General features: G+C 40.2%; 1 protein-coding gene across 1 annotated transcript in view; it reads right to left on the bottom strand.

Moving 5' to 3' along the window:
- LOC147718790 (connector enhancer of kinase suppressor of ras 2-like) overlaps positions 1 to 15,879 on the bottom strand; it is a 1,944,591-nt gene that overhangs the window by 1,619,258 nt on the left and 309,454 nt on the right. The window contains exon 3 of the mRNA XM_086967239.1: positions 6,511 to 6,713. Coding sequence (XP_086823365.1) covers positions 6,511 to 6,713 — 203 coding nt within the window. The remainder of the gene's footprint in view (positions 1 to 6,510; positions 6,714 to 15,879) is intronic.

Raw genomic sequence — 15,879 nt, 5'->3', positions numbered from 1 at the left:
TCTTCAGATTTTATCCAGTGCAAGTCTTCCTTTGAGGAGGGACAAATGTCAATTTCTCTTAACTGAAATTGATTATTTGGGGTAGACTATTTCTCAAGCTGGTGTGAAACCTAAAGAGGATGTATTAAAGGCTATCAGGTGTGCTCCCGTTCCCTCTAACAAAGATCAGTTAAAATCATTTTTAGGATTAGTGGAGTATTACTCCAAATTCGTATCAAATTTTGCACATAGAACGGAGCCTTTGAGTTTATTACTTAGAAAGGGAGTGCATTTTGCTTGGGAAGCTCAGCAATCGCTAGCTTTTGAGAAGGTCAAAAATGAAATTATTAATGCTGGTATTCTCACTACTTTCGAGCCAGGAAGAGACACGTATGTCACTGACTAGCGCCTATGGCATTGGCGCAGTGTTGTCTCAGAAGAAAGGGGGGGTTGAGAAAACGGTAGCTTTTGCTTCTCGCTGCCTTAGTTTTTCTGAGCGCAATTATGCTGTCATTGAGCGGGAGGCAAAGGCTGCTGTGCGGGGTGTTTCACATTTCCGCATTTACTTGTGGGGTATGCATTTTTCCTTGAGAACTGACCATAAGCCTCTTATCACAATTTTGTCCCCTGGTGGGGCTAATAATAGTTCTCCTCGCTTAATGAAATTTGCAGCCAAATTACAAGAGTACACTTATAGGATGGAACATATTTCAGGTTGGAGGAACACCCAAGCTGACTGTTTGTCACGCTTGCCCATTGCATTTGAAACAGTAGATGATGACCTTGGGGATGAAAGTGTGTGTGTAATTGCTAGTTTTAAGGATGCTTGTGCGGGGGAATTTTGTTCAGTCTCCAAAGAGGAGTGGCATCAAGCAGTTATTGAAGATCCTGATTTTGTTGACCTTGTTGACGCCATACGGTTAGGTTGGAAAAGAGAAGGTAATGTGAAACCTTCTTTACGTTCCTTTGTCAATTGCAGGAGGAGCTTAGCGTGGGGTCTTCAAGTGATCTGGTATTACGGGGTGAGAGATTTATTCCACCTAACTCTCTCAGAAAGAAACTCTTCAGTCTTGCCCATGAAGGCTATCTAGGGCAAAATATGACTCTTAAACGTCTAAAAAAGAATTTTTGGTGGCCTGGAGTTGATGATGATGTTTGGAGGTGGGTAGAGTTGTGTTTGCTATGTAAAGAGAGCGAGAAGAGATTTCAAATTGTTACTCCTACTCAGGGTTCAATTGTTAGTATGAATGATTTGCCATGGGATAAAGTTTGTTTAGACTTCCTTGGTCCTATGGATTCTTTATCAAGTGATTGTAGGTTTGCCATGATCCTGGTGGATGTGTGTTCACAGTGGATGTGCGTAGATTTTATGAGAAATATTACTAATGACACTGTAATTAGACAGTCAAGATCAATATTCTTGAAGGAAAGTTTTCCAAAGATCTTAGTCACGGACAATGGGACTCAACTAACTTCATTGGCAATGCATTCTAGCTAATCATGGAATTAAACACATGTGCACATCATTATAAAACCCACAGGGTAATGGAATTGTGGAACGGATGAATCGATTGGGTAAAGGTACCATACAGATGTCAGTTCAGAGTCAGTGTGATGTACGTAGAGTAGTGGAAGGGATGGTTTGGTCATATAACACTACAACCCATGGGGTTATGAATGTAGCTACTTTTGAGCAAATGCGTGGCAGACTTCCTAAGACTAAGTTGATTCCGCAATTGTTATTGGAGAGCAGAGTTTCCTCTACTAGCAGTGTTGTTTCAAATAAGACTGGAAGGGTTGAAGTAGGAGATTTGATTAAAATCAAGTTGGGTCGGAGAGAGCATGGTTTGAATAAGTTCTCTGATCCGATGAAAGTTAAGGAGGATCATAGGTGGCATGTTGTATTGGAGTATGGGCAGAGCTGGAATTTCCGTAGGATTGCTTTGTATTCTAAAGGGAGTCTGATGGGAAAAAATGTGAGTGAGCGGTTAGAGGAGAACTCTCCCCAAGGGTCTCTACTAACATCCAAAGAGTATTCTAAACCAAATGTGTCTTCAAACAAAAATGTTCAAGTGTTGGGACGGGAAGCTTCTGGTAGAATTTCTCGTGTTCCTAAAAAAAATGATGATTTTCTTAGGTATTGAAGTTTATTGAACTTGTACTGATGTAAAGTGTTTCATCTTTTATTTTCTATGTTCATTTTATTCTTTTTGTTTTATAAGGGAAGGAGATATGTTGTGCCTTACTCTTTATTTTGCAGCGTGATGTCATCTATGTTCTAGTTCTAGTCTGCATGTTTATGTGCATCACATAGAGTGTTGGGAACAGCATGTTCTGTATTCAGCATTCTCTATCTGGTGGTTGCTGAGGCAGGACAGAAGTTCATACTTGTTATGCTTATTTCTTGAAATAAAGAAGACTGCACTCCTCTTTGGTCTCCTGGTTGTAACTCTCATCTCAACATGGATCATTGTATTACAAACTCAATATTTCTGCGTTTTGTAGCTTTTTACTCAATATTTTGTCAGAATATCCCTGAACCCCTTGAGTGGGCATTGTGGATCCCCAAGAATAGTCGGTACCTAAGTTAAGGACCGCTTTTCTAAAGTTTAGTCGTAACTGGACATTGAACGTAATGTGTGTGATTCCTGGAGGATGTAGTATCTGAGTTCCAAACGTATAACTTCTTTTAAAGTAAGGCTTGAAGCTACTCTAATCTACCATTGAAGAATGAGGAATACAAAGATAATATCAATAAGCCATTAACAGGGCAAACTTACTTCCAGCCCTGGGAGCCAAGTGGTAAATGGCAAAGCCCAGCAAGCACACCACCAAGTACATATTGACATCCTATGACAATTTCTAAATACAGTAATACAACTGGTACTATCACAGGAAAACAATGTAGTAGTGATTTGTTTGCGTGAAGTATAATGTTAATTTCTCATTCCATTAACCTAATTTGCACCCAGTAATGAGACAAATTACATCCCATTAATTTATTTAGTGCAGGAAAATATATGCAAATAGATTGGCAGTGTACTTGGTAATTCTATTTTAACACATCAAAGTTTGTTTGGTAAATTCATTAATCAAACCTTTATCAATTTCCTAATATGTAAATGAGAGAGTTTTGAATTTTCTGGTAAACACAGACTTATGTACTGTTTGTCTCCTTTAAGTAAGAATGATTAGTTTTTAATATGAGATGATTTGCTCTCAGCTTGGTTGAATACCGTTGAAAATGACCATCTTTTGTGTGGTGTTTCCCCAGATTTTTACCTTCTGTACTCTATTTTTTCTGAACCTATTTTGTTGGAATTAGAACTCTTCACGCTTTACTCCGGTTAACTAGTGTTAAAGTGATTTCTGCTTTCCTTTCTAAACATGGCAAAATTGGTATACAACTAATTGGCACATTTAATTTACTAATGAGTCCCTAATAAATGGTACTACATGTACAGGGGCTGTAAATTAAATACTACAAGTGAGCTGCAATGCTCATTGTGCCTCCCACTAATGTAGCATTTTAAAAACAAGTCTGATGCCTGCCACGGCAATGTTTGTGCATAGTTTTAAAACTTCCATTTTGATCTGGCCAAATAAACCTTATGCCAGCCCTAACCTTTCTTTTTAACACTTATATGCCATCGCTAAGATAGACCCAAAAGCTCATGGAAAAAGGTACATAGCATTTAAAAAGCAGGACATGTGAACTTGAGGTTTACCTTTCCTGTAAGTGAATTCCCCCCCAAGTCTTTTTTCACTGCAGCAAAGCTAGCTTGCCCATAGACTAACACTGGGTTGTCCTATTATGTTCTATAGGGGATAACTTTAGTTTGAGGCCAGCTAAAGAAATATTTCTTCAACTCATTTGAATATTAATTGAAAATGCCATGTAGTTGTAAAGTCAGATTTTAATTTGCTAGTTTGAAAATGCTATTTTTTGAAAGTTGCCATTTTTGTGCCCAAACCAAATGTGCTTTTCTGCCAATGTCCAAGGTCACAAGCCTGTTAAAGGCTCTCCAGTACTGTGATGTGGCTCTCCAGTACTGTGATGTATATTCCATACAAACAACGGACTAAGGGGACTTGGGTGTGGGGAATGGTGTTCTTCTCCTGAATAGGATGACCTAGGGATGTTACCAGTCCTTCTTGAGCTTCAAAGGGTAGCCTGAGGGAAGTTCCTACCCCCTGACATCAGAAGTTGCTAGCCCTGTCGCTGGCAAATGCAGCCTAATCCTATGTCTGCCTACCCTATGTTTCCCTAGGCACACAGAAGCCAAACCCAGGGGAAAGGGGAGAACTGGCCAGAACCAGTGTAAGGTTAGACAAATGGGGTGTCCCCCACACACAGGCTGGCCCTGGTTAAAAAATGGCACCAGCAGAACCTCTCACCAGAACACTCCTGGACCTGTGGAGATTCAGAAGGACGGCACTGTTGTCTGAAGCCTGAAGGAAGACTGGACCATGTTGCCTTGAATCGGACACAATTGCAAAAAGAACAATTGATAGACAGAATGCAGAACAATGTAATACATTCACCCCAGTACAGAGATTTGGGCCATTCCAGTTTGGACCCAGCCATATGCAAATCAGGATTGACCCTGCGCCCAATTGGAAGAGTCCACCCTGAATCTGACACAAACAATGATACCAAAGGTCAGTTGGCTGACCTCCTGTTTGAGCTACAGGGACACAACAACCTTCTAGAGGCCTTTCTCTGCACCTGCCTAGCTGACCAATACGAGTTGTACCTGCCTAAACCCTGCTGCTGACCCCTGCTTGAGTGAACCCTAACCCCAAGAGGTGCCCCCCAGGTCCTGCACTCTTGGCTGTTGTTAGAGTATACGCATACAACAACAAAACAGCAAGAACTGGACTCCAGGTGAAAAACCAGAGGCCTTGGGCTCTTTTCATCAAAAAGAACTCTGTCCGGTCTCATCACGAGCGACATCACCAATGTCAGTGCTGAAACCATATCCGACTGCCAGCAAGACCTTCCCAAATACATACCCCAGACTTTCCCAACCAGAGCCCTTTGTGTCAACACTAACAGCCCTGCGCTTCCCTCCAGTGCAAAGTTCTGACTGTCGACCAGCTCTTTGCATGGACAACAATTGCACTGCCAAGCAAGTACTGACTGAGGATTGAGACTTCAGCAACCTGCCGTTGACAAGCCCCTCTTCAGTCCCTGCCTCCAGCCTGGCCGCCAACAACCAGTTCTCCAATTAGAATGTAAACTCTCCATTGCAATGAACCTGGTGCTTGCCTCCAATCCACATCTATCACAGTTAAACTTGACTTTTGAATTTGACATTGTCCACCACCACCAGGTGATTTATAGCGCTAAACCTACTGGACACTTTAAAAAGTCATATCTCCGGGTCTACTTATTTGAATTATGTTATTTTTATGTAATTTTATTTAATAAAATATTCTCTATTTTTCTAAATCGGTTTAGGATTTGTGTTGTGTTGTTTTTCTTTTTATTGCTCTTTGAGTACTGCAGAAATACTTTACAGATTGCCTCTAAGTTACCCTGACTGCTTTTGTACTAAGCTACCAGAGAGTTAAGCACAGGTTTATCAAGTGACTTTTGTGGTTCACCCTGACAAGGACTGTGTTTATTACTTGAGTGGGGCTCCACACCCCTCACGATTTATCACCTAGTTTCTTACTACTAGAAACTGGCCCATATTGTGTGCAATAACAGTTTATAGGTGTTATTCTAGCGTGAACTGTACAATGTTATATTTTCTTTTAGTTAGCCTTCGATATTTACATTAGATTTAATTATGTTCCTGATCAATTCTTAGGAATAAGGATACATCTAGATGTTACTTGTGTAAATCTTGGATATCCCTCAGAGCCTACCACATTAATTTGTGCTTTTGTAATTAGGCCAGTGCAGTGACCAAGTTACCCAATCACCAGATGAAGCACTTCACTTAATAAGACTGTTTTAGGCAGAAGCCTGATAGACAAATATTGAAACAAGCATTGGCAATGCCAAAGATCCGGTCTTAGTGTACCAATGCACACTAACAAATGCATGCATGCATTGTATGCACAAATGCTGTTGATTACAATACAAACTCCCCTATTTTCTATGCCAGTGCTGGAGGGAAAATATCATAAAATGATTGCTTTCTGTTTAGACTGCATATGGAAGATAAAGACCTGAATGTGGCTGATAATGGATAATTGAGAATATGTTTCAGAAGTACCATAGTCCTGCATGCATTCCAGTGCAAACACTTCTTGCAACACGGAAAGACACCAAATAGCCAAGAGTGTGAGATGAGAAAGTAATACTCCTCTGGGTGGAGCCAATTCACACACTATGTACACTTTAAGGAATTGACACTAACACATCTCACTGGAAGCTGCACTGTCGAACCGGACTTAAAAATGGAATGAGAGGGTCAATGCAAAATAAACATGGAGTGAAATAGGTCAGAAGAAGACAAGCTAAAACACATTAATAAGATTTTCATGCTAGGTAATTCAAATAACAATACTATTTACCTGTCCAGCCAGGCCAGTAAATTCTTGGCAGCACCAATCAGATCAACAACAGAGGTAAGGAAATCATTTGGCAGTCGTCTGGAGGCTCTGCCATCGTAGTGGCCACTCCTCCTTCTACCCGTTATAAAGTTTTGTAGATTTTTGGCGGAGGCATTGAGCTTATGAGATAGTGTTCTCAGGTTTTCTGTCTCCAAACCATAATTCTGAAATCATGAAAAGGAGCAATTAGAAAATGTCAACTTGAACAAATAGGAATGTATGCATTTATTTATATCAGAATGGGAGGGGGGTATCAAACAGCATCACAGAAGAAAGTTGTAATCAGGTAGTTTACAAACAAATTTCCAATGTACAATTTCAGTGTCTCCATACAGGAAGTTGCAAATTGCATAAATATTAAAGAAGTTGATTCACTCCTGCAATTGACACACTTTTGCAATTTGATTGATGCTTGCATTATGAAATACTACTTGATTAGAAGTTATGGTAATGCTCCCATATCCCCGCCCACCATCAATGCAATCAGACTGCTTGCTTATTATGCACACCGCACTAGATCTAATGTTCTCTCATCTAGGCTCTTCAATTGAAAAATACCCAAATTGTCTTAACTCAGATTCCACTTCGCATGTACAGCATCAGGAATGCAATAGCTGCAGATGATTGCAATAATGCTAAATTCTTAGGAAAACAAGGCCGCATGAACAGAGTTTGGAATGCAAGACTAGCCCACCTGTTCTCTTGGAAATTTTTATGCCATTCTATGAGTTGACCTATTCCTGCTTAATCCCAGTCTCCGATCAATAAGTCCTAAAGAGCAAGCTGACAAAGAAGACCAGAGCTTGATTACTGGCCGAACAGGAGAGAGATGTTGAAGGTGTCACGCTGATGACCGCAAAATGGTTAAACAATGTTTCACAATAGTGAATAGGTTACCAGTATGTGGGGTACCTAAAAATAAACATTGGGTAGAGATTGTTGTTGTCCACTTCAGAGACAGCATGTGTAGTGTTGATTGCAACACTGACAGACATGTCAATGCTATTGTATCTCTTTGGTGGTAAATACTGCAATGTTTGGTGTAAACATCTTTTACCACCAAACCATGAAAGGATATTTAAGATGGTGGCAATATGTGACAAGAAAATGCAAGGATATGTATGGATAGAAGATGGACAGTAGTTGACATCTAACAATGGCATAACAAACAAAAGAATACAATAACACAGCAGGCAACTGAACCTAACAACAGTGCAATAATAAACAACAACATAACAATTACACAGCATAATGGAACAATGCAACACACAATGGAAAACACAAATAAAGCGGCACTGCAGGGCATCGATATTCATAAAGCATCACAGGTCAAAAATATACCAAAACAAAGAAGGAAAACTTTGCGACATACCAATGAAACAGCCATAGTATAGCACAAAATAACAGCACACCAAAATCATGCCAGCACAACACAACAGCACAATACAATAACAAAAGAACACAATAACAAAAGACATTAAACATAATGTTTTTATGTTAGGGTGTATTGTTTGTATCTGTTGTTTTGTTATTATTGTGTTGGGTTTATGATTTTTTAGTATCAGACTCATTGTTCCCTTGTAATCACTTAAATAAGTAATGTTAACGGCAAGTCGATGGTAGGGTTATTTGTGAACAATATTAGGTGCCCCTTTCAAGTTCCCTCAGTGTTATTCAATTCTATAACTTTACAGTCATTCACACAAGTTCAAATCATTCTGCATGTATTCTACCTTTATTACTAGCAGTGGACAGGGTTATTCTCCTACTAGAATAAAACCTCAATTAATGTTTCGAGTCTAAGTCACAAAATGTTATTTATACATTTATTAAAATAAAAGTAAGCAATTTGTGCTTCATCATTTCACAAAGTACATTTACGTGTGAGTAATTTACTTCGTAGTGCTTGCATAGTTTATGAACAGAATTGCCAGAGTACATGCAGAAGTAACTGATATAGAGTAATAGTCCACTGCTGAGGGATATACCGGTCAAATGCCCTAAACATGAGTTATAGGCTGATCAGCAGGAGAGGCCCATAAGGATAGAGATGACCTTTAACAGGCAGTTCAGCCTGATTATTAGAACATTTCACCCACTGAGGCTAGACTATTTTAAATAAAAAAGGGAGAAATATGAAGCCCATATTGGAATGTTGGAGCTCCGGGGTTATACCAGCCAATAAAATCCCAGAGCTACTCCATTGTCTTCAATATAGCTTTGAACATTCCAGTGTTCTAATATTAACAGACAGGCACTTTTAAAAGAGTTTATTCTAATCACATTACTTTTCATATGTAGGAATCACATCAGTGGTGAGAGTGAAAATACTTTAGTAAATGTTTGTGTGCTACTTTTGAATTACTTGCATGGACTGAAAAGCCACTTCTTTGTCCAAATGACTTATTATTTTCCTTTTAGCTTTTAAAATCATGAATCTAAAATCACCAAGACCTAGAAAGTGAATACAGACTAGGACACATAGGATACTAAATTTAGGAATTAAAAGTTGAGGGGAAGAGTGTTGAATAAATTAATTGCCATGATACATGGAATAAAGAATGCCCTGCTGTACATTATAAGGAAATTGCAGAGCACTGAGGAGTTCCGTGACCAGAAGAACAAGGATAAAAGTTGAGTTTCTAAACTCAGAATTTTAAGGTGACTTGCTTTGAGAAACTGGGTTACTAGTTGAGGAGACTAACCCTACTCAGGCAGCAACTACAATTCTTGTCAGGTGAAACACAAGTAAACCCTAACTTAATCTGTACCTATCCTCTTGGTAGCTTTACACAAAAGTAGTCAGGCTTAACTTAGAGGCAATTAATAAAGTATTTATAAAGCACTCAAACAGCAGTAAACTGAAAACAAAACACAGGAAAAATCCCAAACCAATTTTGAAAAATAGAGTACATTTCCATAAATATTTTGAAACCAAAACAACAGAAATCCTCTTAGTAGAACCGGAGACATGCAATTTGAAAGATTTAGTTAAAAACAGTGTATAAAAGCACAAGGCCTCAATTGTGATTATCTGGTTGTGCCACACCGGGACAAAGACAAAAGTTCAAGCTGACTCCGACATAGCACAGGCTGAATACAGGGTCCAAGTTAGTCATACTGAGAAATGCCCCGTAAATCCTAGTTGGGAGTGTTAAGCCATACACCAATGGTCCCAGGAAGCAATGAGAGGTCTACATCCAAGGTGCATTATGCAGCAGCGGTTCCAATGAGCTGTGAGGTCTGCGATGCTGGCTTGCATTGAGCCTGTGTTGTGCTGCGCTGGTTCCGTTGAGGCACTGTGAGGAACTGCACCTGGTTTGCATCGCGCTACATCAGTTCTGATGTGACCACAACTGGGCTGTCAAAGCACCTTTAGCCCCACTTCCAAGGATCCAGCACTTAAGGGGTACAACTTGGGAGGTTAGTACTAACCTTAGCAGAGTCCAGGTGCGAAGTTCAAGATGGCTTTTCTGTCCCTGAGGCTCTAATCAGGAGGCCAGCCAACTAGCCCTCGTAATCACTCTGGTGGTCCTGCTTTCAAAGTGCGGGTCCAGTCCTTCTCACTCAGGAAGCAGTGCAGTGTTGTGTAGTTCCTAGGCGTATCCCAGGACCTGCGTGTTTTGGATGACCCAAACTGAGGGCTTGGTGTCCCAACCGCTTGCGGACACCCACACAGGATCTGTAAGCCGTTAGACAGATAACTCTACAGTACCGCTACCACCACCCTGTATTCTACAGTGGTGTCTTTAGTCCCTGGCAACCACTGGACATGACAACCCTGATTCCTCAGGGATCGTGGAAAAGAGTATAGCATGGTTCACTCAGACACTCGTGCATGTTTTCTCTCAGGTAATACACAGGATGGCGATTAGGATGTTTCAATAAGAATGTATTGGTCTAGCGACAGTCTTTCGTTAAACAAATGTGCTCCAACAATCAAGAGACTGCACCATACAAAAGAGATTGCTAGTACTAATATAGTAAAGAGTTGATACATTTCTACCATAGTGCTAATAAAATGAATAGAAATGAATAGAAATAGTCCAGATAAAAACAGTAGCACTTGCATATTCCTAAAATGTGCACCCTAAGTAATTTTCTAAAATGTACCTAGCCTAACCTGGATGTGTAGGCGTTTGTTTGGGTAGCCAAGAAACCCCTGGGGATGAACCTGACCGCTCACCTGAATTTTTAGAACGAAGAACCCCATCTCTGCATTCAGTATGACAACCCGCAAGGGATGACAGACTGATGCTTGTGAGAGATTTGGCATGCAGTACCCCCGCCTCAGCTTAGAAGGAATTCTCCTCTAATTTGTCTTTTATACTAAAGTGGTCACTCCAGGGCTTTTTCTAGAATCAACATGTTTTTAAAACAGTCATGAATGTTTTGAAAACAATCATAAATGTTTTGAATACAATGACTTTTGCTTTTTTAAACAAGTATGATCATGCACAGCTGGCTGTTGGCCAAAGATGAAAAAAAGTGGTGACCCATATACAGAATAAATCTGTAGTGCCTGGGGACTTGTTTATGTACGTCAGGTACAGGGATTCAGATAGAAGATTGAGAGCCTGGTGTTGAAGAGACAGGAGCAAGCTATTAGGTAAAAGGTCACCTGTTTAGAATTGTTATAGTCGTGTGGATGGGATAATGTATGTAAAATGGAGTATACATGACAGGGCTATCCTACAGGCATGACTGCAGCAGAGCAGCAGGACAGCCCATCTTGCAGGAGCACAGCAGTCCTTCATCTGTGTCTTCCACAGGTCCAGATTTGTAGTGAAGACTTGGGTCTGAAGATAAACTACTTATACCTGCACCCACTTTGAAATGGAAGAAGCTTTTAGAGTCCACCACTTACAGAGGTGTCTGGAATTTTCTGACTTCATGTCCTGGCCCCACCTTGTCTGGGGGCACAAAAGACTAGTGTGAAACCGTTTGTGAATGTGTTGAAGCAGAATCTTTGTGATGTGAAAGTTTGGTAGGTGACAGGAGTCCCTACTAAATCAGAGATGGCCTGTTCTGCCACCACCAATTCCCCCCTTGTTTCACTGTCTGGGAGTATAACACAAAGGCCAACTGTCAGCTACACCTAGACATGTCACCCAGGTAACAGAATACAGACTGCAGGCCCCAAATTGTTGGTACAAGAAAATGGCAATTTTATAAGTGACATTTTCAGAATTGTGACTTAAAGTCTGGGTTTTTAATTACAATTCTTTCGTGGCCAAAATCGATATTCCTACCTGCTCCCAATTGAAAATTATCACATATTAAATGTGATAACGTAACCCAATGGGAGAGGCAGGCCTTGCCTCAGTGAAAAACGAATTTAAGAGTTTTTCCACTAGCAGGGCATGTACAAGTAAAAAGTACAGGGCCCACTTTTTAAATACACTGCATCATTGACTATGAGCTGTTTGGGACCTATTTTAGGGGTGACTTTTATGTAATAAAAATGAGGGTTTAGGCCTGGCAAAAGGTTAATTTTGCCAGGTTGAAACAGCAGTTTGAAACTGTACAGAAAGGCTGCAATAGCAGGCCTGAGAAGTGTGTAACGGGTTACCTACGTGGGAGGCGCACACAGTGCTGCAGGCCCACTAGTACCATTTAATTTATGGGAACTGGGTACATTGGCCGTCATTCTACTAGAGGATTGCAAATAAATTAAATGTGCCAATTTAATGCAAGCCAAGTTTACCACATTTAAAGGAGACAACACTTTAGTACTAGTTAGCAATGGTATAGTGCACAGACTCCTAAAGCCAACAAAAATGGTATCAGCAAAAATGGAAGCCTTAAGGCAAAGTGTTTGGGGGAAGACCACCCTAGGGTTGATAGGTCTAATACTTGCAATATACTTTAAAGTTATAGAAAAGGGTATTTTATTCCTTATCATTTTTTTGTCACACCACTAACTTTTACTCAAACAACTTGAATCCTTGGTGCCAGGCTCTTTTATGTTCTCTTCAGACATGAAGAACAAAAGTAGAATCTTTAGTGTGAAATTAACCACACCAAAAAGCAGTTAGTAGTGGTTAAGGTCAATTTGGCTTATACATGTGTTTAAGAACTGTACTATTGGAAATTTATTTCATAACGAATGTCTCTGATAATGATGATTTATAGGAAATGTGTTTTGTGTGTATATATCAAATGCAAATATACTCAAAGTTTTAAATTAGTTTTATCGTTCTAATTTTTCGGAGTTCAAGGTCTCTATTCAATAAAGGGAATCCCTCAAGCCAGCCATTTGAATTTGTTGTTGTTTTTTCCAAATTAAGTCCGTCCTCACACTAACTTCTCTTCCCCTACCATTTTTATTTGGACTGTATTACAGGGTTAAACCCTTTTTAACAGCTAAACTGCTTTTTTTCTGCCAAAGGTAAAACTGAAAACTGGCAATGTTTTAGTAGCTGACCTTTTCCAATATGGTATTATGTTATTGATATTTTCATGTCACCTGCAACAGTGATTTTGAAAGTACTGTGTGTCCTACTATGTCAGATCTTTCCTGGGTAACAGTGACTCTTGGATGGCTGCTAAAGTTGTCAAACCCAAAACCATGAAGGTTAAATATAGTATGTGTTGCAGTCTTGGACAGAAAGTTCACCTGGGACTTCAGCTTGGAAAAGCCATCCCTAATTTCCAAATTGATCCTCATAAAGCCCCCTGATGGCTTTTGTTGATTTCAACCGGTCAGACATTACGGATAGCAATAAATGTCATGGGAAAGGCTAGCCGTTGGCTTAAAAAATATTATTGATAAGTAACCAAGGTATTACCTCAGATACATAGATTTTGGGGGAAAAGGGAAAGAGAAGGGAAATACTGCAGCACCTCATGACATTTTAAGACAGAAAACATTTACAGTCAAACAAGGCCATAATATGAGAACTAAACTTTTTGAGAGATGCTCACCCACCTGCAGCTTGTAAAAGGTGAGTCATAGCGCCCATGTGGCAGCATTAACGATTACCTTCAAGCACACCTTCAGGAAGAGACTTAAGACCTGGCTTTTTGACTGAGCACAGCAACCTAGCTCCTGGATACCCTCACTGGTGACAAGCCGTGCTTTACAAAAAGAGATTGATTGGTTGATTGATTAACCTCCTCAAAGGCACCAAAGAAGTAGACAGAAATTGTAGAGGTTCTACAAGGACAGACTCAGAACCCAACACTATCCAATGACTCAGTGTTATTCTAATGGGAAGTCAGCCAGCACCACTGATGCCAAAGGTGATTGAAAGAGTATCAATCAGAAGGAAGGATGCATTTCTGTGACAATAAATATATTGCAACCAATGCACTTCCAAGGAGTGCAATTTTACTTCCTTTGCGGAGTAAGGAGAAGGCAAAACAGAGATTAATGTCAATCCTATGTGAAGTGGAAAATAGAGAGTTCTTAGGGAAGAAATCCAGAGCATAGTTGAAGAAACATCATGCCTGTAAAAAATGAAGGACCAGATCAAAGCAAGGAGAAAATACCATGCAGCCAGTGTTCAGAAGAAATGGCTGCCAGGAACTTCAAGTCCAATTGATCCAGGGGGTCAAAGGCGCAGCGTGGAGATTGAAGTCAGCTGAGTACCAAGATGATTGCTTTCTTCAGGAGCTTAGCAGGACCCTATATTCAGAGAAACTTCCCACCAATATATGCATGAGGAGGGCCTGAACAAAGGAAGCCTTGTCCCTTGGAACCTGCAGTTCCCAGAGACCAATCGTTGGATCTGTGGGTGCCTGTGACCCATTAATTTCAGACCAAGGCTGCCAGTATGGGTGGTGCCAGTGGGTGCCAAAATGCTTATTGTGCAGCTAAGAGTTGGAGGGTTAAATAAGAGACAACTGGTAAACACTAGATGCTATGGTTGACTTTGGAGTGGAGGCAGCGGTTTTGGGGGAGACCCAGCCAGAAGGAACTGGCATGGAACAGTGAGTCAAGCCTTGCCCCATGCACATCGCTCTATTGTGAGCACATGGCCCAGGCCTCCCCCAGCTGCAGCACCCAAACGTGCAAATCAAAACACTGCACAGCTAAGTAAAAGACATCAGAATAGCAATGGAGGGGGTGCAGAATTGTTGGGGTACCACTAAAGCTTGACCATCGCTCCAACCAACTACCATCCTGATTGAAGAAGCCCTCTGAACTGGCAATAGAACTGTTACTGAGGCAAGATAGTGTATGGAATGTTCATAAAAGAATAAGAGAGACAAAAATAAACACTCACTGTGCAAAGAGAACTTACATATACTCTATCAAGATATAATAAAATCAGGATCAGGGACATTACATTTATGGATCTGTTTCAGGGTGCTTCCCCTTTTATGGTTCATAATGGGGTAAAACGTAGGATAGGATCCTTCTCTAAGTGTTGTTTTTTTACAGTTTTAGTTAACTTTGGTTATGTACATCCTGGTCTATTGCAAGACATTCCTATAGATAGATACAGCAATGAAGGGCGCACGCAAAACATAATCAAGGCCCAATTCAATACAAATACTATTACATCAAAAGTCCAAATTTATGTTGTTTCCAAAATCAGTCCATTGATTCATGAAAACTGGTGTATGACAAGTTCAGCTTTATTCTGGCACCTTCAAACAATATTTTCTCAGCCCAGGCAAAACGTCTCCTCCCTACCACAGGACTTCATTAGGGCTGCGAGAAGACATACATGTGAAACTACTTATATTTAAAAATATATTTGGTATATAGTAAAACATTTTGTGGTGAAAGGTCCCTGGTAGTATGGTAGTTATGGGTATGCAACAGCTATCCTCCAATGGACTAAACTTATCACGTATGTTTTACTTTAATCTTTGTTCATCCAAATATATTTAAAGAATTATTCACAGATATTGTGTATATGAAGCAAATCCAACATTTGCAATATATACCATAAGTACTTGGGACCATAGGATTTCCCATGCAGTGGGACATCAGCGGTGGAAGCACTAATAATATGAAAGTTTAAGTAACTACCTACTGGTGCAGTGAACCTCAGCTATTATTGCCCCCTTTTGTTCTTACACTCCTATAGATGTAAAGACTGATGAAAGGAAGATAATGAACATGCAAGCCTCTATTTAGGGTGTCAATGATGTGAGTTTTAAAGGGATATACGCACAATGTGCTTTCTGGTCTATAAATACCAGACTTTTTCTGCCCAATGTAACCTTTCATAAACAACATGCAATTGGTCTGACTTCTGCTTCTGACTCTAAGGCCGTTCACATGCCATGTTAGGGGCATATTATCAAGCACGGAGTTAACATTTTTGCCGCTTTAGCGGCAGAAAACTGCTGCTTAAGCGGCGATAATGGGCT

Source organism: Lissotriton vulgaris, chromosome 4_1, assembly GCF_964263255.1.
Source record: "Lissotriton vulgaris chromosome 4_1, aLisVul1.2, whole genome shotgun sequence".
Taxonomy (NCBI): domain Eukaryota; kingdom Metazoa; phylum Chordata; class Amphibia; order Caudata; family Salamandridae; genus Lissotriton; species Lissotriton vulgaris.
This window is presented reverse-complemented; position numbering and strand designations above follow the sequence as displayed.